Source organism: Dasypus novemcinctus, chromosome 13 (assembly GCF_030445035.2).
Source record: "Dasypus novemcinctus isolate mDasNov1 chromosome 13, mDasNov1.1.hap2, whole genome shotgun sequence".
In the NCBI taxonomy this organism is placed as follows: domain Eukaryota; kingdom Metazoa; phylum Chordata; class Mammalia; order Cingulata; family Dasypodidae; genus Dasypus; species Dasypus novemcinctus.
The window spans coordinates 2989177-3015902 of NC_080685.1; the positions used below are offsets into that span (position 1 = coordinate 2989177).

Here is a 26726-nt window from a genome sequence, read left to right on the forward strand (position 1 = left end):
CCGTGGCGTTTGGGCCCTCCTTCGTGTTAGGGACTGCTGCCGTTAGAAGGCCTTTCCTGTGAAGTCTTCGCCCGCTCCCGGCGCCTCCGGCTGCCCGTTGTGGTGTGCAGTGAGGCTGGCGGGACTCATGGGAGCTGGGGGTCGGGGCTTGGGGCTGCACAGCCTTCCGTTCCGTAGTCCCTCTACAAATGTGAAGGAATTTCTTGACTGCGCTCTAGCCGGCTGAGCCACAGCCCTCTGCTTCCTGGCACCCATTCTCAGGAGCGAGGCTCCCGCGTGGAGGAGGGTGCAAGGAAGCGTCCCCGGCTGCAGCTCCACCCGACTGTAAATAGCCCGGCGTAGTAGCCTCGTGCTGGTTTTCCACACAGTGCCTCATCAAAGGCAGGTTTTCAGCCTGCGTCCCTGGCACGGGCAGGTCCCTACGATGAGTGCCAGCTGCTCTGTGCCCCTCTAAGTCGACCTGCTCTTTATCAGCCAATAGGCTTCTTCTCTGGGCACTTCCACGCACGGGGATGGGCACGGGCAGTTTGCGGTGGGGCTGTGCGGGGGGGTCTGGGAAAGGCTTTGCTGGTTCCGGGAGTCCGGCCCCCACACTCAACGCTGTTGTCACCTTCCCACAGGCCGTGAAGGGACCGCGTCCTCTTGGTGGCAGCCCGGCGTGCCTGGGACGTTCACCTCGCTCCTGCCGTCGTCTGAAGGGGCGGGCTCGGGGCGGTTTGTCCTTGCAGTGGAGCCTTCTTTCTGCCTGAGAAACTAAGTCCACAGGGCGTTTGGCAAATGCCGACAGCCGCAGTGGACACTGAGCCAAGTGGGGGCCAGGGCGCGGCGGCTCCAGTCGGCTCTAGCTGGAGCCAGGCCGTGACAGGACGAGCTTTGGGGTAGGCTTGCTGCCCGAAGAGAGGGCACCGGCTGCAGGGCCAGCCGGCCCCAAGGACGCGCGCTGCTCCACTGTGGACGTCGGGAGCAGGCTCTCAGCTCTGCTCTGTGAAGCCAGCTGAACCACCTTTGTGAGTCGGCCTTCTCTAACCTGTCCTGGTCACCGCGCGGGCACCTGCTCATCCCTGTCACAGCTAAGCCGTCGCGGGCTGCTAGAGCCAGGGGAAGGCGCACAGGTGACTGCCCGTGCAGGTCATGGCCGGGCAGGGCCAGATGGCTCTTGCGGGTGACAAGGGCATCTCCTGGGTGATGAAGCTGAGGGGCCCTCCAGGCGGAGGCAGCGGATGTGGAGACGTGGGGAAGGTGCGGGGCGCTTGGTTAGGTGGCGACGTCCTCCCTGCACTGCAGCAGGCCTGGTTCTCTCCCTCCCGCCAAGCAGGTCTGAGTCCAGCCAGCCCCCTCGAGGGTGGGAACTGAGAACTCAAGGTGCTGTGCCACTCGTGACGCCCATGCTTCCAGAGGCCTGGGCACGGGCTTCGGAGGCGCATCGACCCCGCGTCACTCAGAGGCTTCTGGAAGGCAGAGGCCTTGCTACGCTTGCCTGGTGCAGCAGGGACTCTGGTCCTGTCTCCCGCCCCGAGCCAGGGGCCCCACCTTCTCGTTGGTGGCTACTTACACCCACTGCAGTTTGCCGGTGACTCAGTGCAGAGCCTTCCTCCACGTTCCCCCGTAAGCACCCGTGGGCTGGGGTGTGGGCGCTTAGCAGTGAAGGCTCTACCTTGAGCCACTGGTTTTCCACTTGATGAAAGAGCCTCTTCCCCCTCAGGTTAAGTCTGACCTGCTTCGGTTGTTTTTGCCAAAGGAGGTGGACATTGGTTCCACCACCGATATTTCCTGTTAATCGCAAAGGTTTTGAACAGTGTGGTCAATGAGTGCTAGCCCCGCGTGCCATCCAGGAGCCAGACGACCTCGGGCAAAGGAACTGCAAATTCAACTGGGTTTCCCTCGTGACTTTGAATTTTAGGACTTCCCAATCTCTCAAATATAGAGTGCAGACACTATATTTGAAACTCATTTTGCTTTAAAAAAAAAATTTTCCTTCTTTTAAGACACTAGAATTATTGAATTACCGGAAAAGTTTATAAATGTTCACTAATTTTATTTCCCGTCTTATGCTCATCTCTCTCCAGTCCAATCTAATTAGCGTCTGCATGAGGGTTGGATAGCAGGAAGTACTGGGAAGCAGATTGCCTTTCTCCTTTCCTTTTCTTTCTGATGTGCGCCATCTGAAATTACCCAGTGCAAGAGTCTCGACAGCAAGCACGTGTGAGCCAAGGAGCACATCTGGTTAAGGGTTCCCGACGCAAGGCAGCTCCGATGCGCCGATGCCTGAGCCTGGCAGAGCCAGCGGTCACGTTCGCGAGGATGTGCTCGGCCACTCTCGCTAGAGCCCCCCCTCGCCGTACGAAGAGACTCGACTTTCTAGTACACGGAGGGCGCTGGAGCCTCGCAGATGCACCTCCTAGTCTGAAACCCCGAGGGAGCGTTTGGCCAAGCGAGCGTGACATGCCAAGTGGCACCTCTTCTGCGGCGCGACTCGGGGTGAGGGACCTTGGGTGGCCCCCCTGGTGCACCCAGGCACAGACGGGGAGGGGGCCTCTGGGCCGAAAGAGCTGCGCGAGGCTCGGGGCGGTGTCTGAGGGAGGAGCCAGGGGACGGCTGGGCCCTCCCCACGAGACGGCAGGCCCTCTCCCTGCGTTCCTGCGTTGTGGGACAGAGTCACAGGTTCTAAAGCGCATCCATGGCAGTTGGCAAATGCAGGCCGCGACGGTGGGATCACGTCCTTTTCCAGCATAACTGACGCAGCTGTGCCAGAACCAGGCCAGGGGGGAAGCCCGCGTGGGAAGAGCCGCACTCCCGCCTCGACGGGTGCGTTTCCAGCCTGCCGCCCCGAGAGCACGGGTGGGCGGCCCAAACCGCAGGAGCCTGTCATCTCGCACTCGTGGAGGCCGAACGCCTGACGTCAGGGAGTCGTGCGTGTGCAGCCTCCCGGCCTCCCGGGGCTACCGTGTCGGTCGGCAGTCCTTGGCGGCCCTGGCCTGTAGCTGCGTCCCTGCCGTCTCCTGCTCCACTGTCCACGGCCCCCTGCTCTCCCTCCTCCCGTGACGCCCTCCTGCTCTCCCTCCTCCCGTGACTCCCTCCTGCTCTCCCTCCTCTCGTGACGGCCCCCTGCTCTCCCTCCTCCCATGACGGCCCCCTGCTCTCCCTCCTCCCATGACGGCCCCCTGCTCTCCCTCCTCCCGTGACTCCCTCCTGCTCTCCCTCCTCCCGTGACGGCCATCTGCTCTCCTTCCTCTCGTGACGCCCTCCTGCTCTCCCTCCTCTCGTGACGCCCTCCTGCTTTCCCTCCTCTTGTGACGGCCCCCTGCTCTCCCTCCTCTCGTGACGGCCCCCTGCTCTCCCTCCTCTCGTGACGGCCCCCTGCTCTCCCTCCTCTCGTGACGCCCTCCTGCTCTCCCTCCTCTCGTGACGGCCCCCTGCTCTCCCTCCTCCCGTGACGCCCTCCTGCTCTCCCTCCTCCCGTGACGGCCCCCTGCTCTCCCTCCTCCCGTGACGGCCCCCTGCTCTCCTTCCTCTCGTGACGGCCCCCTGTTCTCCCTCCTCCCGTGACGGCCCCCTGCTCTCCCTCCTCTCGTGACGGCCCCCTGCTCTCCCTCCTCCCGTGACGGCCTCCTGCTCTCCCTCCTCTCGTGACGGCCTCCTGCTCTCCCTCCTCTCGTGACGGCCCCCTGCTCTCCCTCCTCTCGTGACGGCCCCCTGCTCTCCTTCCTCTCGTGACGCCCTCCTGCTCTCCCTCCTCTCGTGACGGCCTCCTGCTCTCCCTCCTCTCGTGACGCCCTCCTGCTCTCCCTCCTCTCGTGACAGCCCCCTGCTCTCCCTCCTCTCGTGACGGCCCCCTGCTCTCCCTCCTCTCGTGACGCCCTCCTGCTCTCCCTCCTCTCGTGACGGCCCCCTGCTCTCCCTCCTCTCGTGACGGCCCCCTGCTCTCCCTCCTCTCGTGACGGCCCCCTGCTCTCCTTCCTCTCGTGACGCCCTCCTGCTCTCCCTCCTCTCGTGACGCCCTCCTGCTCTCCCTCCTCTCGTGATGCCCTCCTGCTCTCCCTCCTCTCGTGATGCCCTCCTGCTCTCCCTCCTCTCGTGATGGCCCCCTGCTCTCCCTCCTCTCGTGACGGCCTCCTGCTCTCCCTCCTCTCGTGACGGCCTCCTGCTCTCCCTCCTCTCGTGACGCCCTCCTGCTCTCCCTCCTCTCGTGACGGCCCCCTGCTCTCCCTCCTCTCGTGATGGCCCCCTGCTCTCCTTCCTCTCGTGACGCCCTTCTGCTCTCCCTCCTCTCGTGATGCCCTCCGTGGCACGTCCGTGCCGCCTCTATGCTAGTCGGGCCTGCTCCAGCGTGACCTCATCTGAATGGCCTCGTTCCCGAGAGGTGTTCTGAGGTTGTTGTTAGGACTTGGTCATATCGTCTCGGCAGACATGACCTGGCCATGGCAACTGGGATTCTCCCTGCTGTTTTGTTGTGGGTCTGTTTAAGGTGTTTTATTCTAGTAAACGGTTACCCAGGGGCTGTGGAAGATCCCTGCTCTTTTCGCTCAGTCTTTGTGACACCAAACATTTCCTGAGTAATTGACTGTGCTGGCACCAGGAGCACAGATGCGCTCAGGCCAGGCCCCTCGAGGAGCTGTGGGCAGGCCGGGGATGGAGTGGTCGTCGGCACCGTTCCTGACAGCCCGGGGCTGAGGCAGGACCATGCAGAGCGGTGGTCGCGGCCAGGAGCACTGGCCGAGGCGGAGGGCGGGAGGAGCGGCTTCTGGTGGAGGGCACTGTGGGCAAGGCTGAAAGGGCCAGTGGAAAGAAAGCCAAAGATGTCAACCCAGTGACGGCGCAAGCAACGAGCAGAAACCTACAATTCAAGTTCTGGCAGAGCCAAAGGGAATTCCAGTTGGAAGAGTAGGGGTAGCAGCGGAGAGACGGGGATGGGGAGTGGGCGGGACCCACCGCGGCCGAGAGGGAGGCTCCTGGAGCTTAGCCAGCCTCCGTTCAGACTGTGCAGGGTCGGCCCTTGGCCACGTGGGGCAGGTGAGGGAGGACTTACGGAAGCTCAGTCCTACAGAACCTGAAAACAACCGCCCCCTTTCTGCCTTAAGTGAGCTATTTCCATGCTCTTAGCGTTTAAAATAAGAAAAGCTTTCTAAGGACTTCTCTAGAGTAGAGGGAGATGGTGGCCATCAAAGGTGGACCCAAATTGGCTCTGCGTGGCTGAAGATTAAAATTCCAGAGGGCTCAAGCAGAGAGCGTGTTGGTGGCCATCGGACCCAGCTTCTGGCTTCACGGTGAGCAGCCTGAGCCCCAGGAGAGGACGGCTGGAGGGCAGAGGCACGAGTGCTGAACCAGCGGCTTCCGAACGCGCTGGCCTTTCCCAGGAGCGACTTCACTTCCTGGACCTCCTCCTGCTGCTGGGCCAAATAAGTTTTCTAATTTTTTTGTTTTATTTTTATTTTTATTCTGGTAACATACACAACCTAAAATTCCTTTTTAGTTATACAATTCAGTGGAGTTTTGACCTTCACAAAGTTGGGCCAACCACCCACCACCCACCACCCATGACGAAGACTCTCGCGCGGCCCCAGCAGGAACGCCTGCTGCTGAGGCAGTAGCCCCACCCCTGGGAAACCGGCTCTGGTTTCTGACCCTGGAGTCTGCTTGCTGTAGTTACTTCCTACAGGTGAAGTCGTACCTGCCCTCCAGCCTGCCTTATTGCGCGCGGCATGGTGTCCGCAGGGTCCGTCCATGCTGCTGCAGGTCCCAGGACTTCGTCCCTCGGTGGCCAGGCAGTATTCCGTCGCGTGTCTGTGGACACACCGCACTTTGTTCCTCCTTCAACTGCTGTGGACCTCGGGTCCTTCCATCTTCGGCGACTGTGACTCAAGGCCTGGGCGTAGCCTGAGCGGGACGGCCAGGTCACACGGGGGCTCTGCGGTGACATGCTGAGGAAACGCCAGTCTGCCTTCCACGGCGGCTGCACCGTTTTACATCCCCACCACCAACGGCTCACAGAGCCTCAATTATTTGTGTAATTAGTAGAACACTCAGCAATAGTACATTTGACTTTTAACAATTATGAACGTATAAAGTAAATGTTTTCCACTTCCTGAAAATGCATTTCAAGACTTACCCATTCGAGCTCCTTTTAGATTGTAACAATGGAATTCTTAAAGGGTTTTTTTCCCTTTAAAAACTTTAACCTGAATGATAGTATGTGTCTTTGGAAAAAGGTGTGTGGATAAGAAATCACGAATGTAAGCACATAACAGATTTACTGAATTCATACCTCAGGACCTGTGAAAAAGAGCCTATGAATCTCCTCATCTTTGGAACTGGAAAAGTAGGGTTTACGGGAGGTTCTCTCAGTCGCCGTGTCCTGTTCACGGACGTGCGTGCGCCAGTGCGTGTGTTCCTTGTGGCTGCTGTGGGGGGAGGGACGCGGCCCCTGTGGGGACAGGAGGACGGGAAGAGAGTGGGGGGCAAGCCAGGGGCGGGGGAGCTGGCAGCGGCAGGGCCCTTCCAGAGCGCCCTGGGCGCCGCCGGCAGTGCCCGAGCCTGTCTGCTCCCCGGAAGTCGTCCTGGGGGCTCTTGTTCCTCACGTGGGCGCGCAGTCTCGAGCCTCGCCCGCTCCTCTGTTGGCCAAAGAGGCTGCGGCTCGGGGCAGAGGCCGGCGCGGGGCACGGCGGCCAGCGGCCTCGAGGCGGCCATGCGGGGGGAGCCTCCTTGCGGGGTGTCTGCTCTGGGCCGGGGCTCACCCGCTAGGCAGAGTGTGGAACGCGCTGTGGCGCCCGTGTTGGGGCCTTACGGCCCTTCCTACAGCGTCAGTCCCAGGAAGTTCTTTAGGGCCGTGAGCTGAAGCTGTTTGAACTTACTAGCTCCCAGGAGCTAAGCAAGCCCAGGAGAAAAACAAACCCAAAGCCGTCGTCATTTCGACAGTGGGATGCGCGCGGCCCGGTCCCACCGCGGCAGCTGGGGCGTGAGGACGTTTGGGCCAGTTCCTGGAGCCTTGACTCCCTCATTTCTTCCTTGTGAACTGCAGGTAGCCGCGCCTCGCGGGTTCTGTGAGGGCTCCTAGAATCCGTGCAGGAGAAACTTGCTGAACGCTGCTAGTGCGCAGTTCTGGGCTAGGCATTTGGGAGAGGCGGGATGGAAGCAGAACTGCACTTAGCTCCAGGAGGCCCACGCCTGAGGGGGGCTGTGGCCGCGCAGACCCAGCCGCCCACTCGCTGCGCCGGCCTCGAGCATGCTGGCCAGGTCCCGGGGCTCTGCAGCAGCGCAGCCCGTGCTGGCTGAGCGTGCGGCCTCTATGCTCCCCTCCCAGTGCTCTCGGGCCCCACCGCTGGCTTCCTGCAGGCCTGTCTCTTGAGCCAGCTTCTCAGGGCACCTGCCTCGTCAGCCCTCTTCCCTCTAACAACATGTCTGCTGTACTTCTGTGCATGTGGGTTTCCTCTCCCCTTCTCCTCCTCCTTGAGTATAAGCCCTGTGATGGCCTTTGCTTGCTGCTCTCTTCCCAGTGCCTAGACCATGCCTAACAGGCACTTATTAAATGCTAACTGAGTAAGTGAATGATTGAATTAATTAATTCCAGGTCTGGGAGGGGCATGTGCAGAGCTCCAGTGGTCAGAAAAACAGAAGTTATGTTAGGGGCGGTATTAGTTTTCTGCTGCTGCTGTAACAAATGATCCCGACCATGGTGGCTTAAGACAGCACTGCCAGACCATCGCACAGCTGTGCGGTCCAGGGTCTAACGGGGACCTCGCTGCACCGGCAGCAGGGCCCAGGCCAGGGCGCGCTCCTTGGGCGATGCCAGGGAGAACCCGTCCCTCCTTTCCCAGCGTCTCGAGGCTGCCGCCCACCTTTCTAGGCGGGCGGCTCTCTCCTCCGTCCTGGTGGCAGCAGGCCGAGCCCTTCTCACTGCACACCACTTGGACCTCCTCGGCCACCTCCTCTACTTGTAAGGACTGTGGGGGTGACCTTGGCCCACCCGGCCAGTCCAGGGTCTTCTGGGGGATGGAGCTGGCCGATGAGCAGCTTGACTTCCTTTGCCACGTACCCTGACTTCTGAACAGCTTCCAGGATTAGGATGTGGACATTTGGGGAGCAGAAGGGGCATTACTCTGCCAACCATAGCGACTGGCAAGCAAGAGCCTGCGGTTCGAGCTGCCAGGAGTGGAGCATAAGATGTGAAGGTTTAATAATGAGTGGCCGTGACTGTCAAGACTTAATACATTGGGAAGATGATTTCATGCAAGCCTGCAGCAAGCATTTGGCAAGCGAAGGACACTTAGCTCATTAAAGCACTTGACTCCCCCCTCTTCTATCACAGGAGACTTGGTTCTTCTTTAGCCATTCCTGAAAGAAGTGGGGTGCGCTGGCAGTGTCTTTTTGAAAACCACCCCCTTCCGCTCCACCCCTGTGGAGCCCATGTACACACGGACCCTCACGCCGTGCTGCCGGGGACAGGCAGCCCTCTGCCTCGCCCTGCGCTTGGGATCTCTTTTTTTCCTTCCTTCTCGGGCTCTCCTGTGTGACGTGTATCTTCCCACCACTAACGTGGGCTTCCCCGAGCCGTGATTCCACAGGGGCTTTGTATGAACCTTCCCCTAGGCATGGACAAAACCCTAGGGAGGTGTGGCCAGCCTGACCCAGCCCCCGCCCCCGCCGTTCACCACCGTCGTCGCCCCACGCCGGCCGTGATCCCGTGTGTGTCCCCGGGATGGTTTCTCAGCCTGCTTCAGGATCCAGTGGATCTTCAACACCTGGCTTTCCGTAGTGGCTGATGAGGGTTTATCCTTTGAGTAAAGTCTTTAAAGCAGTGCTGTCGACTAGAACTTTCTGCAGGGTCAGGACTCACCCGGCCCGGCCAGCGCAGTAGCCACAGCCGCGTGTGGCTGTTGAACACGTGAAACACGGCTAGTGAAACTAGGGAACGGAAGGCTACGGTTCGTAAGCAATGGAGTTTTAGCCCCGCGTGGCTAGTGGCTGCTGTACGGACGGCCCGCGTCAGAGGCCCAGGGCCTGGCCGCACGCTAAGGAGCCCCGGACTGCGCCGGCGGCAGGCGAGTGCGGAGACCAGAACGCCACAGCTGTGCCTGTAGGAGCCCACCAGAGGGCTGCCCGTGCAAGGTACCAGAGATCGGTTTGTGTTTATTTTTTTTAAGGAAGCATTAAATTATATAAACGTTACATCAAAAACATAGGGGATTCCCTTGACCCCACCCCTCCCCTACTTTCCCACGTTAACAACGTCCTTCATTAGTGTGGACATTTGCTACCATTGATGAGCACATGTTGAAGCACTGCTGCTCACCATGGACTATAGTTTACATTGTGGTTTACACTTGGTACCATACAATTTTATAGGTTTTAACAACATGTATAACGGCCTGTATTCATCATTGCATTGTTGTGCAGGACAATTCCAATGTCCCCAAAATTCCCCCGTGTTACACCCACATTACACCTATAAAAAATGCCCGCATGTTACCCCATATAAAAGCTGTTGGCTTTTATATGGGGTGTTTATTTGGGGTAAAAGCCTACAGTCCCAGGGCTGCGGAAAGTCCAGCTCATGGGGCCGTAAGAGGTGCCGTCTCACCCGAGTCGGCGGCCACATGGCGAAGCAAGATGGCGGGCGGCGCTGCGGGCCTCAGCTTCCCCCCTGGGCCTCCTCCTCGGGGGGCTCCTGGGCCCTGCTTCTTCCGCTTCTGCAGGCCGCGCAGGGCTTGCCCCAGGCTTCCTGGGCGGCCTCGGCTCTCCTCCCGAGGTCAGCGGGAAGCTGGCAGGCATGGCTCCTCCCTGCCGGCCGTGGCTGTTGGAGCCTTTCCTCTGTCACGGGGCAGGGTCGGAATGACAGCGCTCGCTCCTCCGTGTGTCCTCTTGTGTCTGCCTGTCCGTGTGTCCGTCTATTCCAGACCCACCGGGGGACTCCCCGAGTCACACCTTACCCGTGTAGTTGAATCAGCAAGCTCTAATCTTAACAGGTAGTTCAATCAGAGCCGCCTCAGCTGAATGTAAAACCCAGAGGGACAGGCTAGTGGACGAACGTGATCTTTCTCTTTTGGGGATTCATGAAAATACTCTGAAACTGCCACGTATCAGACAGAGTTCGCTCTAACTCGAGTCAAGCTTGTGATGTGGGGAAGTCCCTTAACCTCTCTGACCTCAGTTTCCCCACCTGCTCGTTGTTCATTAGTGGTGTGCCTCGGGGTGGGAGCCTTCTGCCTGGAGGGCGGGAGGATTGTCCTGGTCATTCTTGGGGCGTTGTGCACGGTGCTCCTAGAAGAGACCCGCTTCCCGCTGCTCTTACTGCTCTCAGATCCCCGCAGACTGCGCCTCCATCACCTGCCCCGGGGGTTACTCACCCCCCACGCCTGCTCCCTCGCCAGGCAGGATCTCCCACACTGTGGGAGTTAGGGAAGGGGAAGCGAAGCCACGGGCGAGCTCCCAGAGCTGGGCTGGCACATGTGCTCAGAGATGCAGCCCACAGGCCCTGGGTGAGCCCCGGCCGCTGCAGGCACCCGCTGGGTGCTGGGACCCGGGCTGGCAGGGGAGCCGGAGGCCCTGTGCTGCTCAGGAGCAGACCTGGGGCCTGGGGCTTGTGAGCTTACGGTTCCGTTTTTAGTGTTTGCAGATGCTAAAATTGGCGCACGTGAATGGAACTGTATACGCCTGCCTTTTCTCCAGCCTCGTTTTTTAATATAATAAGCTTTATTTTTAAAGACATTCTAGATTACAGAAAAGTTACATCCAGAGTAGGAGGGATTCCTATGTCCCCCTCCCTCTCCCACATCATCCCCTATGTTTTTAAATGTAGCAGTACAATTTGTTATGATGTGTCTGTAAAAGCCACTCATTTAAAAGATACACATTTAAAAAAAGGGCTCACTTGTGGAAAGGACTAACCTACCTACAGTGGCCATCTAAAACAGAAAACCTCATTGTGACATGTATCAGTACTTCACACATCTAACAAATACTGAGAGACAACTACCATTGTTAAAACTTCTTTGAATCAAAACTTAAGCACAAATCAGAATTAAGAACTTCAGAATGTCCACATTGCATGCATTTTTGGCTTAACTTTCAAAGATTCCACATATAATAAAACCACACCTTTGAATCAAAATGAATATTAAAAACATGCAAGAGTTGTGATCAACTTCCTCCATAGAAGCAAGGAAAACAGAGTGGACAGTAACAGCAGTATATTTCTAGGAGAGAAAGCAATCACTTATTTCCTTCATCATAAAATAAAAGTCAATGAGTCAACATCTTAACAACACTGACCAAGTTACTTAGTAGTCAAGAATTTGCTTTCCAAGTTGTGTCTTTAAAGTGTATCCATGCATATATTTGGATTAAATTAAATTTATACATCGAAAACATTTTGCTCAGAATTCCGATCTTAAATATAAATCATAACTTATTAAAGCATAGTCCAAACACTGTACAGTAATGCTACCATTTAGATTTATATGCTTCATCTGAAAGACTTATCTTACCAACAGTGGTTTTGCCCTGTTTCTCCAGAATAATTGTCCTTGTATCTAAATTTTAAATGATAATCAAAAAAGACAGATTCAAATAATTCATGCTGTGCATTTTCCTTTCTCGGGCTTTGATAAAAACCGAGCCTTCTGGCGCTGGGGCACCATCTTCCTTCTCAGCCACAGTCTCCACAGTCCTAGGGGCAGACACAGGAACTGTTGTTCATTTGTTGAAGCTCAATTCTGTTTCTCAGCAAGCGCTGCACAAACAGCAACAATCTCATCACTTTCAGAGTCATAGTCAGGAATTGACTTTGGTGAGAAATCAGTTACTTCTGCTGATGATTCGCTCTTTTTAATCCTCTGTGTCACTTACAGCTGCTCCTGGAGCATTCTTGCCCAAGAAAGGTCTTTCCGTATTTCAGGGTTCATTGGACAGATGGGAAGGGCTACTTGAAAACTTTGGATTGTTTCATCCATTTTGTCCTTTGGCTCTCTGTTGTCATATTGTTCTATTGTCTGTCTTCTTATCCTTTAGTTTACTCTTCCTAATAATCTTCATTTCTAAACTCTTCTCCAAATCTCTTACCCTTGGTTTTTCCTTTTAGGCTGCAGCACCCCTTTTAGTATCGCTTGCAAGTCTCATCTTTCGGTAACATGTTCTGTCAGTTTTTGTTTGTCTATGAAGACTTTGAACTCACCCTCATTTTTGAAGGACAGCTTTGCTGGATACAGAATTCTTGGCTGGCAGTTTTTCTCTTTCATACCTTAAATACATTATACCACTTTCTTTTCTCCATGGTTTCTGATGAGAGGTCAGCGTTGACTCTTACCACGTTTCCCTTGTATGTGATGCTTTGCTTTTCTGTTGCTGCTTTCAGAATCCTCTCTTTATTTTTCATATTTATCATCCTGAATAGAAGGTATTTCGTGGTAGGTCTGTTAGGGCTTATTCTATTTGGGGTGTATTGTCCTTCTTGGATATTGATATTTTTGTCCTTCATAAGGTTTGGGAAGTTCTCGGTCATTATTTCCTCAAATATTCTCTCTGCCTCTTTTCCATTCTCTTCTCCTTCTGGGATACCAGTAATGCAAATGTTTGTGTGTTTTACATTGTCATTCAGTTGCCTGAGACTCCATTCCATTTTTTTCTGTTCTGTTCTCTTTCTGTTCTCCTATCTTTTCCAGTTCACATGTTCTATCTTTGAAATCACTAATTTTGTCTTCAATTCAGATCTGCTGTAATGTATTCTTAATCTCATCCATTGTGTCTTTCATTCCCATAAGGTCTGTTACTTTTTTTGTAGGCCTTCAAATTGTTCTTTATGCTCTCCCAGTGTCTTCTTAATATCCTTTATTTCTTTAGTCATATTTTCTTTAATTTCTTTGATGTGGTTTAGAGAGTTGTGTGATTATCGCTGATTAATTGTATTAAATCCTGTATCTCTTTAGGAGACTTGGTTTGCTCTTTCGGCTGGGCCATCTCTTCCTGTTTCCTCGTATGGCTAGTCATTTTTTGCTCATGTCTAGGCATCTAAATATGTTGGTGTATTTACTCCAATGGCTAATTTCTCTCTCTTGCCTAATTTTTTTCTCCACAACTCATCTTTGATATTTGGTTCACTTATTCTCAGTCTTTAAAATTGCCCAGCTTAAGTTTTCAGAATTGGGCCAGAGACTCACTAGTGGGCCTCAGATTTTCTCCCAGGCATTGGCTGCAGAGAGTGAACAGTTTTTGTCCATGCAATTTCCAAACCAGCCAGCAGATGGTGCCAGTCAGTGCACCTTTCCATGGAGGTGTTTCAGTCTGTGTTTCCTTTGTTCCTGTGTTGAATCTCCAGAGAGGAGATTGAAAGTGGGCTCTGCTGGCCAAATTCACTGAAGAAAAGCACCCGAACCTCCTCTCCCTATGCCCTTGACAGGGAGGAAGATGTCTGTTCCCCTCAGTTGGCTGCAGTGAGAAAGAGGTTGTACCCCAGTTTAATATCTTGGGGTGCAGGAGGGGAGCCCTTCTCGGCTGCCGCGGGGACTTGGTAACTCAGGTGTGTCGTTTCAGCCTCTTCGCCTCTCTGTCCCTCGCCCTTCTGGGAGTTGTGTAGCACTGTCCTGGTCTGCTGACCCCGAAAGCAGGCCCCTCAGACAGCTTTTGGCTCCTTCCCGGTGGTTTTTGTGAGAGCGTTCAGCTCTGCCTGTGGGTCCATCGCCATGTTCCCACCCCCCAGCCTCATTCGATTAATAATTCTCTATTTGGTTAAGTGTTATTGTAGGTCTTACATGACAAATGATTCTTACTCTAACCCTGCTTCCCCTTCTTGTTTTTTTTTTTTTTTAAAACAGGTTTATCGAATGGTAGATAATCCGCGTACCATACAGTTCCCTTCGTCAAAGTGGAGGTTGTGGTGGTACTTGGGGTATTCACAGAGTTGTGCTGCCATGGCCCCCCTCAATTTTAGAACACTTCCAGCACCCTAACATAACCCTGCACCTATTGCAGTCATCCCCCTGTCATATCCACTCCTCTCCCCTTCTCAGTGCTCATTCCAGGGCAACTGCTAAATCGTTTCCATGGGCATTTCATAGAAATGAAATCGTACAGCATGTGGTCCTTTGTGACTGGTTTCTTTCACTTTCCATGATGTTATCCATGCTATGTGAAATCCACTTCGTAACGTGTATCATTTCTTTCTGTTGCTGAATAATATTCAGTTACATGGATATACCACATTTAATGATCTATTTACCCATTCTTGGTTATTTCGGTTGTTTCTAATTTTGGGCTACTTGGCTATTTTGAATAATGCTGCTGTGAACATTTGTAGACAAGTTTTGGTGTGAACATATGTTTTCATTTCCCTGGGGTATATACCTAGAAGTAGAATTGTTGGTGATATGGGAACTCTATGTTTAAGTTTTTGAGGAACTGCCAATTTTACATTTCCACCGGTATATATTGAGGGCTTCAGGTTTTCCCTATCTTCTCCAACAATTTTTATTATCTGTGTTTTTGACTGTAACTACCCTAGAGGGTATGCAGCGGTGGTTTACTATTTTGATTTGCACTTCTCTGATGGCTAATGATGTTGAGCATCTTTTTGTGGGTTTATTGGCCATTTTTGTATTTTCTTTGGAGAAATGCCTGTTCAAGTCTTTTGCCCACTTTTAAAGGTTTTTTTTAAATTGAGGTGAAATTTACATAAAACTGTTTTGAAGCGAGCAGTTCAGCAGCGTTTGGTATGCTCATAATGTTGAGCAACCACCCCGCTACCTGGGCCCAGAACATTCTCTCACCCCAAGAGGACGCCCACCCCGTTAAGCAGCGCCTCCCATTCTGCCGTCCCCCGTCCCCTGGCCCCCTGCCGTCTGCTTTCTGTCACTGGATTCACCTCTCCTGGGAATTTCATGTACTCGGAGTGGTACAAGGCGACCTTTTGGGTCTCACGCCTGTCATCAGCATAGTGTCTTCCCGGTCCATGCACGTGGCAGCAGGGACTCCTTCGTGCCTTGTTAAGGCTGAGTAAGAGTGCGCTGATGCAGAGACCACAGACTGTTCACCCACTCACCCATCGATGGGTGTCGCGGGTGTTCGCACCCTTTGGCTATTGCGCCTAATGCTGCTATCCCTGCCCATTTTTGTATTGAGTTTGTCTTCCCTTCTGGTTTAATTTGGCCTCTGCAGGATGCCGAAATGCTCGCCGGAGACGAGCAAGTATGGAAGGAAGTTCAAGAGTCCCTGAAAAAAATCGAAGAACTGAAGGCGCAACGGAGTATCCTTTACCTGCGGATCACCTTAGACTGTTGGGCCTGCTCCTCGTTGGTTGGAGCCTGGTGTGAATGAGGCCGCGGGCCTCCCCGGGAGCCAGTAAGCTTCGTTGTCTTCCGTGGCCACAAGCGCCCTTCCTGACCCCAGCCCAAAAGTGGGATAACGGCTTGTGACGGTGCGGGCAAGAGCAGCCCGACTGCCCCCCACTGTAGAAAACAACCACGCGGCGCTGCCCAGTAGGAGGACAGCACGCAGCCGTCTCTTCCTGTGGCAAAGGTGACACGTTCCTGGGTTCCCTCTCTCTCTGAACCACCTGCGTCCCTAGAAAGAAAGGCTTAGAGTCCTTATAACGTAGTGATCTGAAGCCTCATGTTGAACCAGCCTTGCCTGAGGTGCCCACCGAGGTTGCTGCAGTGCAAACTCTTCTTGCACAAATAGGATCACAGGTGGGTCAGGTGAGAGGTCAGAGTAGGGAGATGGAGGTCAGCTGGGAGACAGGGCCGCCCATGTGCTGTGTGAACATGCACCGAGGCAGGCTCGGGACCGGGAGAGGAGTTCACCTGAGCAAAAGAGGCGCCGGAAGCCACCAGGTAAGGGCTGAGAGAAGGCCAGGAGAGCTGGAAAATACATGACAGGACGCCGGCTGATGGGGGTACTGGCAGCCGGGCACTGGAAGCCCTGCAGATGAGGATGCTAAGCTGCAGACAGTGCTCTGGAGGGAACTGTACAGGCCGGGAGAGGGAGTTGGAGAGTGTTTCTATTTTTAAGATGAAAGAAGTATTTCTGAAACCCATAGCCTGGGGAGGGAGTGTGGGCAGGCTTGGTAAGGGATCTGGAGTCGGTCAGTAAAGGAGCGGGAAGGAGCCCTGGCACGCTGAGGGCGAGAGCCAGCGCCCTGTGGAGCTAGGCTAACACCCTGCCTGCTGGGGAAGTGCTATCTAGATTTCAGAGAGGTTTTTGGTGAAAATAGCCAAGAAATTCGTGCTAGGTAAATGCGTAGCAGGCGTCCTACTCCTGGTGGACTAGCGGGCAGAGTGCTGCTCGGCGGACCCCGTCACCGGCAGGGCTCTGTCCTCGTGCAGTCCTCTTCCACACTGCGCGACAGGGAGGCAGCCGTGACCTTCCACAAGGTGCAGAGATGGAGGGGGCTGAGCTGGGGGGACGAGGGCTCAAAAGATCCCGATGGGCTTGCACGGTGCCCGTGTCTGAAAAGAGGCACTCTCACAAGCGTGTGAATAGTAGTCTGTTTGGGTCAAAAAGTTCAAGGGTATAAATATGCACAAAACTGAGCAGAGGGCATGAAATAAGTAAGGAGAAGGTAATACAGCTTAGGAGTCTGGCATAAACCCTCCTCCCGCCCGGAGGCTCCGGTAGTCGTGGGCTCATTAATGGAACTACAGAACCAGCAGGAGAGCAGCGAGCGTGTCCGTCTGACCACGTCTAGAACTTTCTCTCCAGTTCGAGGTAGACGTAGCGAGGTCAGTGTGGAGGAGCGCACCGCGGTCAGGGCAGGACGAGGGGCCTGGAACGAGCAGCCTCGGGGCCGGCAGCCTGCGTGAGTGTCCTCGTGGCCCGCAGCCTGTGCGCGTGGCCCCGGAGCAGCCTGGGGGGCCGGGCCTCTGCGGCTTCACACAGGAGTCGGCGCTGCGGGCACCGCAGCCGGCCCCTGTCCAGCCGGTTCCTGAGTCCAGCCGGTTCCTGAGGACCGCGGTGCCCGGCCGGGCCTCCCAGGCAGGGGGACGCACCCTGCGCCCAGTGCTCACGCCCCGCAGGGGTGCGCGGCGGCGAGGGGAGGCTGGCGGGGCGGAGGCCACGGAGCCGCGTTTGGGAGGTGGAAGGGGGCTTCCTGGAGGCGGCCCTGCTGGGCTGGGAGGCCGGTGGGCGCTCAGCCGCCCCGAGGCGCAGAAGGGCGCCGGAGGAGGGGGCGCCGAGCGGGGCGGCAGGTGAAAGCGGGGCGCTGGGAAGCCCCGGTGTTGGGGTGAGAGGAGGGGGACGTGGCAGGGTTCACGGACAGGACGCGGGCCCCCGGGGCCGAGGCAGGCCCTGCCAGCCTTCAGCCGTCCGACGCCCGCCCCCGGGGAGGCCCGGGGGTCTGCGGGCCGTGCGGGGCCAGGCCGTGCCCGAGGCGCCATCGCGCCCTCTTCCCCTAAGCGCTTACCGCCGTTTCAAAGCCGAGGAGAAAGGGCACCCGGGCCGCGCCCACGGAGACGCCGCCCCCCCCGGGGCCTCCAGCCCCGCTTGGCGGGAGCCCAGCCCGGAAGTACCACGCAGTGCCCGCGGCGGCACCCCTGCGCACACGCGCTCGGCCTTAGCTCGGGGGACGCCTCTTAGGAACAGTGCTCCTCCTGCTCACGGGGTGCCGCCCGGCTGGGGAGGGAGAGGGGCACGCGGCCCGCCCGTGGGAGGGGCAGGCCCTCGGGGGCCGCGCGGCGCTCGCACAGGGTTTCCTCCTGAGGGCGCCCCTCAGGCCTCTAGGGGAGGAGCTGGAGCACGAACACGCGTGGGTGCGTGGGTGGACAGCAGTGCAGGTCAAAGGGCCATGAGAGCCAGGTCCGCGTCGTGGAGTGTCTGGCCCGCCCCTGCTGCAGGCCCGCAGCGCCCTAGCCCCCTAGCCCGGCCCGCCCTGCGTCGGCGCGCTCCGGGGGGCCCCCGCCTCGTGGACTGGGCGGGCTTTAAACGTGGTGTCTGCTGAGAACGAGGGGGCAGACCCAGCTCGCTCCCTGCAGAGGCGGGCGTCTCACGGGCTCAGAGCCAGGCTCGTCCTGCAGCTCTGTGGTCGGGCGTGGGGGGCGGCAGGGGCCCTTGCCGTCCAGGGCAGGCCGCCTGCAGGAGGCCTGCTGAGCGCGAGGGCAGGAGGACAGCGCTGTGGCTGCCGGGCGGCCTGGTGCCCCCAGACGTGCTCCCGGTGCTCTAGACGTGCTCCCAGTGCCCCCGGATGTGCTCCCGGTGCTCTAGACGTGCTCCCAGTGCCCCCGGATGTGCTCCCAGTGCCCCCCGACGTGCTCCCGGTGCCCCCGACGTGCTCCCGGTGCCCCCGGATGTGCTCCCGGTGCTCTAGACGTGCTCCCGGTGCCCCCAGACGTGCTCCCGGTGCTCTAGATGTGCTCCCGGTGCCCCCCGCCGTGCTCCCGGTGCCCTAGATGTGCTCCCGGTGCCCCCGGATGTGCTCCCGGTGCCCCCCGACGTGCTCCCGGTGCTCTAGACGTGCTCCCGGTGCCCCCCGACGTGCTCCCGGTGCCCTAGATGTGCTCCCGGTGCCCCCGGATGTGCTCCCGGTGCCCCCCGACGTGCTCCCGGTGCTCTAGACGTGCTCCCGGTGCCCCTGGACGTGCTCCTGGTGCCCCCCGACGTGCTCCCGGTGCCCTCCGATGTGCTCCCGGTGCTCTATACGTGCTCCCGGTGCCCCCGACATGCTCCCGGTGCCCCTGGACGTGCTTCCGGTGCTCTAGACGTGCTCCCGGTGCCCCCCGACGTGCTCCCGGTGCTCTAGACGTGCTCCCGGTGCCCCCGGATGTGCTCCTGGTGCTCTAGACGTGCTCCCGGTGCCCCTGGACGTGCTCCCGGTGCCCCTGGACGTGCCCTAGATGTGCTCCTGGCTGTCCATCAGGACCTCCTTGATGAGGCTGGGAGGGGGGCGGCGTGCAGGGGCCAGCCTCGGGCCTGGACCCCCAGGGCGGGCGGAGGGCGCAGCGAGTGCGCCCAGCTCGTCGGGGACCCCTGGGGAGTTCCTCACACCGCGTCCTCGTCCTCACAGCGCCGTAGGCAGGCGCAGGAGACACCCGCTAGCGGATGGCAGCTCGGGGTTTGCGCCCAGCCTGCCCCGCTCCACGGCTCTCTCCGCCTGGACTCCCCCAGGTTGAGCGCTGGCAGCAGCGGCCTGCAGCTCCCCTGGGGGGCTCCTTCCACCCCACCGCGCAGCGCAGCAGCCCACGAGGCCCTGGTGACGGGTGCAGCGGGCGCCCTGCCCCTCGGCACTGCAGCCAGGGGCGTTCGCCTCCGAGGGGCTCAGGGCCTTCGCCACCTGCACCCCGGCACCCCCTGCACCCCCTGCGCCTCTGGTGGCCGCGAGAGGGCACAGGGCACAGCCAGCCCCGGGTGACGCCGCTGACCCCGGCCCCTCAGGAGCACGGCCTGGGTCTCCTCCCGTCCACTGAAGGCGTCGCTTCCCTTTGCAGGAGACAGTGCTTAAGTTAGGGGAGGGGTTTAAAGTGAGACCCCCTTTCCCTGGTTAACTACAGGCTCGGAGCACTTCTGCTTTAAAAGCAAAAGCGTACGCATGCGAGGCAGTGCACTGTAACGCGAGATCCAGTGGAAATGAATTTCTTCCAATTGCTTCCCACTGCCGCGTGTGCGTGTTTTGTTTCCCGCATGCCTGTAATTCGGAGGACACAAAAGCAAACGTGAGCTCCTCTTGTCGAAAGAGGAATCCCTCTAAAGTGCCTTTACCTGCAGATCACTCTTGAGACAGAAGTTACCAGAGGCGAGCGTTTTACCCGGAACTAACCTAATTTTCAGTCCAGGCTAATGGCTGCCTTCATTTCGTGGCTCGGTTTAGAAAGATACATAAAGAGTGGGAAGGAAGCGCCCCTCCCCGCGCAGGCTGCTAGAAGGGGCTTGTCGGCCAAGCAGACGCTGCCCAGTGCAGGGCGCTGGCGTGGTTTGTTTCCCCCGTGGGTTCCCAGCCGCTCGTCTGTGCACGACCGCGGGTGCTGCCCCGGCCGGCGGCTCCCCAGCCTTGGGGGTCTGTGCCACTTGCTGTCCCTGGTGAAGACGTGCCCCTTAACCGAGGCTCGCAGAGTGGGAGCAGACGCTGGCCCTGTGCCGGGCGGTGCTAGGCGACAGCTCGGCGCGGCTCCCCGACAGCAACGTCTACCAGCTGAAGGTGCTCGACTGCGCGCTGGACGCCTGCATCAACCTCGGCCTGTGGGAGGAGGCCCTGCTCTACGGGCTGCGCACCCTGGAGCCCTACAGGTCAGTGGGAGACGCGAGGGCCGGCGCGGAGCAGCCCTCCCGGGCCCCGAGGCGCATGCGCCTCCCCTCTTGGTGACCGTGGTGACGGCCCCCCACTCACGATGTCCGGGTCCTGGGGTGCTTCGTCGGCTCCTTTGTGCTCACAGTTGCCTCCTGCGGAGAGAGCAGGACGTGGCCCTGTGCAGCAGGAGGGTGCTGGCCAGGGAGCCCTTCCTGGCCCGCAGGACTTACCTCCGTGCGTGCTCGCACCCCAGGGCTGCTCTGGGGTGGTGTGGCGTCTGCTGCCAGCCGCGCGGGCCGGCGGGTGGGGGCGCCCACTGCCCTGGGCGCTGGCCGGGGGCCTAGGAAGGCCCAGCAGCCGCTCCACCTCCCCCAGCCCTGCTGGGCGCTCTGCGGGCCCTGGGTGCAGACCCCGCACTGCAGGAGCTACGCAGAGGGAGAGCCCGGGGGCCAGGGCTGGGGTGCCGCAGGGGTGCGGGGCCTGAGGGGGAGCCCCCGCAGGAGCTGGACAGAGGCTGCTCCAGGACCGCCCAGGGCTTGGGCCAGGCAAAGGTGGGGGGCGGGCAGGGGCGAGGACGGGCCGGGGCAGGGGTGGCCACGGGGCAGGCGAGCGAGCAGGCGGGGGGGTGCACAGCCCAGGCCAGCGTGGCCGGGTGGCCCCAGGCTGCTGTCAGCGCGGAGGGCAGCTGCTTCCGTGCCTCGAGGGTCAGCTGGGCTCAGCTCCACGAGTCGCCCTGCGGGGAGACGGCGGCCCCCTGCCCCCCGGCGGCTGAGTCTGCGCAGGAGGATGATCCGTGGGTCCCAGTGGGGATGCCCTGCCGGGAGGTGAGGCTGTGCTCCGTGCCCGGGAGAGCGGGTGTGTGGTCCCCGCCCCCTCGGGTCTGCGGGGCGCGGTCTCGGGAAGCCAAGCTGGGGCCGCGGGGAGGGCCGGACGCCGAAGGGGCCCCAGCAGCCGCCGTGATGCGCGCCGGGCCCACAGCCCTTTCTCCTCCCTCCCCACCGGTCTGCCCACCAGGCCACCCTGCCCAGGCCGCGCCAGGTACCCGTCATTCCCACGGAGAACCTCGCCCGCAAGGGCATGTTCTGCTCGTGGTTTTGTTTTTGTGTTTTTAAAGATTGGTTTGTACTTTCTCCCCCCGCCCCTCGTTTGCCCTCGCTGTCCACTCTCTGCGCCTGTTCGTTGTGTGCTCTCTGAGCCTGTTCACCGTCGGCGCTCTGTGTCTGTTCGTCGTGTGCTCTGAGCCTGTTCACCGTCGGCGCTCTGTGTCTGTTCGTCGTGTGCTCTCTGAGCCTGTTCACCGTCGGCGCTCTGTGTCTGTTCGTCGTGTGCACCCTGAACCTGTTCACCGTCGGCGCTCTGTGTCTGTTCGTCGTGTGCTCTCTGAGCCTGTTCACCGTCGGCGCTCTGCGTCTGTTCGTCGTGTGCTGTCTGAGCCTGTTCACCGTCGGCGCTCTGCGTCTGTTCGTCGTGTGCTCTCTGAGCCTGTTCACCGTCGGCGCTCTGTGTCTGTTCGTTGTGTGCGCCCTGAGCCTGTTCACCGTCGGCGCTCTGTGTCTGTTCGTCGTGTGCTCTCTGAGCCTGTTCACTGTCGGCGCTCTGTGTCTGTTCGTCGTGTGCTCTCTGAGCCTGTTCACTGTCGGTGCTCTGTGTCTGTTCGTCGTGTGCTCTCTGAGTCTGCTCGTCGTCTTTAGGAGGCACCGGGAGCCAAACCCGGGACCTCCCGCGTGGGAGGCAGGCACCCACTGCTTGACCACATCTTCTCCCTCTGCGTGTTTTGAGTCCCCTCCTCCCAGACCTGCCAAGCTTCCCTGAGGGGCCGAGTCACCGGCAGCGTGACGGCCGGCCCCGGGTCCCGGCTGGCCCACGGCCTGAGCTGTGCACGCTCCTGCTGTGCGGCGACCAACCTCCGGGCCTCCCGCGGGCTCGGGCTTCCCAGGCGTCTCCTCTGTATTGATCTGCTCCGTTGGTGACCTTTGAGCCTCTTGCTGTCAGATTCTAGTAGAGAAAAGCGCCCCGACGGATGCAGGGCCAGCGAGGTTCAGAGACGTGACGGCGCGGATGCTGGCAGGCCGAATCAGGGCCCGTCAAGGGTCAGGGGCGCGCCCTCAGCACGTCTAGCGTCACACGAGGGACGGGAGGGCCAAGGTCTTGCTCGGCGGGTGCCGAGGGGTTGGCGCCACGCTGTCGAGAGTGGCGGGGTCTCCTGGGACGTCTTGCTCACCTTTCGCCAAGGATGCAGACATCAGCCAGGCACGCGCTTCTGAGGGGTGACGGGGCCACCATCTGCCCGAACAGCTTGGCGGTGCTCGCAGGCTGTCCCCCGCCAGCCTCTGGTGGCGACCTCGTCACTCCTGACCTTGGCTGACCCCTAACCGCTGACCTTAGAGGAGAAAGTGTCCGCAGCTTTATCCAACCACTGCGCTGCACGCCGCCCCTTCTTGCTGCCTGTCGCTTCCTCTTCCCTCATCAGGAGGCAGCGCCTTCTACACTCCGGAGCGGCGTTAGGCTCTCCGTGCTTCGCCAGGCAAGGTGGCCACAATTCCTGGGTAACGACGTGGAAGCTCTATTAGCTCATAATGCTTCTGAGAGTCTCTGTGTGTTCATCACGATTATATGCACCCACGTTAATTACAAACATTGAGCAGAAGGAAAATAATTCTAGGGTATGCCATAAATTTTACTTGTTGATAAAAGTTTGATTCTGTCAGATCTTAACCAGAAGATGGGTCAGATTCCAAGTTAGTTTGCCAGTTGATGGTTTGAAAGGCGGAATGCGTTTTCCTGCTGGCGACGGCTTTACAGGTGATACTAACCCAAACACTTCTACTCTGCTGCAGTAATTGCGTCTGCTGTAAATTTGCAAAAGAGGAAAATGGAGAGAGAGAAAACAACAAAAACGAGCATAATTTGTTTTAAATTTTAGTCTTAAGTTATGATGAGTCCTAACTAAACTTGATATTCTTTAGGAACCAGGAATGAACCAGGAATGATCAGGAAAAACAGAGGCTTTCCGAGGCTGTGAAGGAGACTGGCAGTACATTCACACGTGCTCCTTCACTTAATTTTTGTTGTGAGAAGAGTTTGTGAGTGCATTTTCAAAACGACATTTCATTTCAAGATAACCTTTTAAAAAGGGATTTTTAAAAGAACAGAAATGTAAAAATCATCATCTTTCAAACTTTTGGCCCACTCCCTAGAGACAGCCCCAGCTGAAGTGCGCCTTCTTTTCTGAGGTTTTCTGGGTGCCAGTGGCCAATGTGAATGTATCCCAGAGCACCCCAAAACTCAGCTTTAGCTGGTGTCAGAGAAGAGAGAGCAAATAAGTAACACTTCCCGCACTCACGCACTGCCTTCCTAACACGCTGCAGCGTTTCTTTAAGGCCCCTCCTTTCTGTAGGGCTCTGTGGGGTGGTGAGGAGTTCGGTGACCAGAGGCTGTGCTGGGCGGGGGGGGACACGGCAACGCCGGTGCTTCCATGTGTGTCCACGCTTTCAAAAGGGGCTGAAGAGTCGGAGGTAATGAAATGCAATGCCTTATCCTTGATGCGATCTGATGATGGAGGAGAAAAGGCTCAAAAGGACATTGTTGGGGGAAGTGGATGTGGCTCAGGCACTGAGCGCCCGCCTACCACATGAGAGAACGCTGATTTAGTCCCCGGTGCCGCCTAAATAAGACAGGGAGCTGGTGCAAGGGGCAGGCACAGTGAGCCGACACAACAAGATGACGCAATAAGAGACACAAGAAGGAAAACATAGTGAGAGACATGAGAAAGCAGGGAGCAGAGGCTCCCAGTGCCTCCCAAAGAGGATGGGAAGGACGGCAAGCTGATGCGAGGGGCAGGCGCAGCACGATGATGCAACAAGATGACTCAACGAGAGACACAGGAGGGAAAACATAATGAGAAGCACAACAGAGCAGGGAAGGGACGCAGCTCCAGGGATGAGGCGCCTCCTTTCCACAGGAGGTCCCAGGTTCAGTTCCCAGTGCCTTCTAAAGAAACAAGGAAGATGAACAGGCACAGTAAGTGCCAACAACAAGGGGGTGGGGAGAAATGAAATACGTCTTTAAAAAGAAAGCACATTATCGGGACATGAAAAAGTCGGAATGTAGACTGTAAACTTCACCTCGGTGTTAGCGTCCCTGTACTTAGTACCCGCACTCGGGGCTTGTGCACGCGTGGAACGGCCTGCTGTTAGGGAAGGGGTGGGCGTGCTGTGCGTTCAAGTGGCACAATGCGGACCCCTCCTCTCAAGTCCTCGGAAAACAGGTAAGTCGACAGGTGGTGGAGGGTGGATGACTCGGCAAACGGGCCCCACCGGAACGGGGCCGGGGCGGGCGTCCTGGCGCTGGCGGGAGTTCCGCGCTGCTGAGGCTCCTGTCACCAATGTGAGTGGCTGCCGGTCTTCTCCGTGAACTTCACCTTGCAAGTTTTGACCAGAATGCACGCTGGTACTTGGGTTCGGCTGTTGGTTGGGTTCGCGCCCAGGCCTGGCACCCCGGCTTCTCCCGTGGCCTCCAGCAGGGGCCTGGGCGCGCCCCACGGGCCTCGGGGCGCAGAGGCTTCCCTCCAGCCTGCGGCCCTGGAGGCGGGGTTCCACCCCCTTCCCTAGGGCCGCCACGGGAGGCTCGGCCCGCGCCCGCCCTCGGGGCTCCTGGGACCCCTGGTGGCCGGGGCGGGGGGCACACCAGCATCCGCCCCGCACACACAGCCAGGCCCGCCTTCCCGCCCTCGTCTCCAGGCCGCTCCCGCGTGGACGGGCCGCGGAGGCGCCCGCTGGGAGCGGGTCGGGCCTCGGCGTGGAGCCGGGTGGAGCAGCGCCCACAGCGTTCCCGCAGCCGCGTGGGCCGTGGCTCTCCCCGTGGGAGTCGCTGGCGGGGAGCGCGGTGGCGCGCACGGTGGGGACGGTGCGTTTCCACACGTGTCGCCGCCACGTCGCGGGGAGCAGCGCTGAGCCTCGGGCAGGCGGCGCCCAGCCCTCGCGGGCTCCCGCACAGGCCCTCTCCCGGCCGCCGCCTCGTGCGTGGGGCTCTCTGTGCCTGCGTTGTGACCCGCGCCGGGCCTAGAACTGGGGGTTGGGCCAGACGGGGAGCTCGGGCGCTCGGACGTCCCCCGGGCTGAGGGCCCCAAGCCCCTTCCCCAGAACCCACGCCTGGGCCAGCCCCACCCACCCCCACGGCCCCTCGACTCAAGCCCCAGGCAGGTCCCCGAATGCCGCTTCCCTGAGGAGGACGCCCGGACGAGCCCCACGGAGGCAGCGGCACGCCGCCACAGGCCTGGACGCCATCCGGGGGACGCTCAGGCCCCCGGTCACCAGCGGAGGCCACGTCCGCGCTCTGGAGAACCGTCTGGACTTCCTGGTCGTGAAGGCATCTCCACAGCGAAACGTTCCCCACCGGAGTTCCCTTCTCCAGACGGTCACGAGCCCCCCTGAGCACTTCGGCTTTCCTGGCAGAAGATCTCGTTCATTACCACAACAAATTGGCCCTAAGCAGCCAGTGTCAACTCCTCGGGCATCTTCTGGGCTGCGCTTTCTCCTGTTGCATCGGCCTCTTGTTTGGCTGCCTCTGCACCAACAAAGCTGCTAGCCCTCTTCCTTCTCTCCTTGCTTGGAATAGAAAATACGGAAAGAAATTCCCATTTTTCCCTCCAGGGAGCCAACAGAAAATCAGGAGGGCCCAGGAAAAGGGAGGTGATGGATAGAACTTTGAAAGAATAAAAAAATTGATTAAAGCCAAATTTTATTTCATGTAAAGTGCATGTTTTGTGAATGTTAAATATTTTGCTATTTGTGTGTTTTGAGTGAGGTTCATACTGAGTTTTCAGAAATTTCCAAGGATGGATGGATGGACCTTCAGTTAAATTGCACAAATAGAACTGATTTGTCGAACCTCATAAATTTGATAGGGTACAGGGAATGGTGATAGCATTTGTAAAGAACAGTAAGAGGCCCTTGAAAGAAATGAAGGACGGGGAATAAATGGCCCCCAGGTGACAGTTCCCAGGTTTTGAGATAGCTAAGGTATTTCGAGTAAGAAAAATATTCGTGGGTTCATAAAATGCTCTTGAGCTTATGAATGCATAAGCTGGCTGGAAAATGTGTAATATTCATCTTGGTAGCTATATCCCAGGTCACTCAGCCAGGTGTTGGGAAACTGGATTTGCAAGGAACGGAACAACAGGGTGGGCTCTGGGGGCGGAGGAGGTGGGGACAGCGCCTGCTCCGCACAGGATGAGCTGGCTGATGGGAGACGTTGCTGTCACACAGAGGACGCTGTCCTTCAGAATTAACGAGGACCAAATCTGCTTTCACTGGTAATGGGAAATATCACGGCAACGTCCTCCCAAAGTAAGATCAATTGGGTTCAGCAACTGTGCAAGCATCTGCCAGCTGTTTGTTAGCATGATCTTCTTGGAGGACTAGGTGAGAGAACTTGAAGGAGTCTCCTCTACCTTTCAACGTTCCTGACCTGGAAAGGCATTGCTCTTCTTTATTAAGAGCGCCCTGCTCACCCTTCTTAGCCTGCTAAT

General features: G+C 58.1%; 1 protein-coding gene across 3 annotated transcripts in view; it reads left to right on the top strand.

Moving 5' to 3' along the window:
• SMYD3 (SET and MYND domain containing 3) overlaps positions 1–26726 on the top strand; it is a 748180-nt gene that overhangs the window by 637886 nt on the left and 83568 nt on the right. For all 3 annotated transcript variants that reach the window (XM_058309394.1, XM_058309396.1, XM_071207324.1), the window contains 2 exons: positions 15142–15229; positions 20022–20196. In XM_058309394.1, the coding sequence (XP_058165377.1) occupies positions 15142–15229; positions 20022–20196 (263 nt within the window). The remainder of the gene's footprint in view (positions 1–15141; positions 15230–20021; positions 20197–26726) is intronic.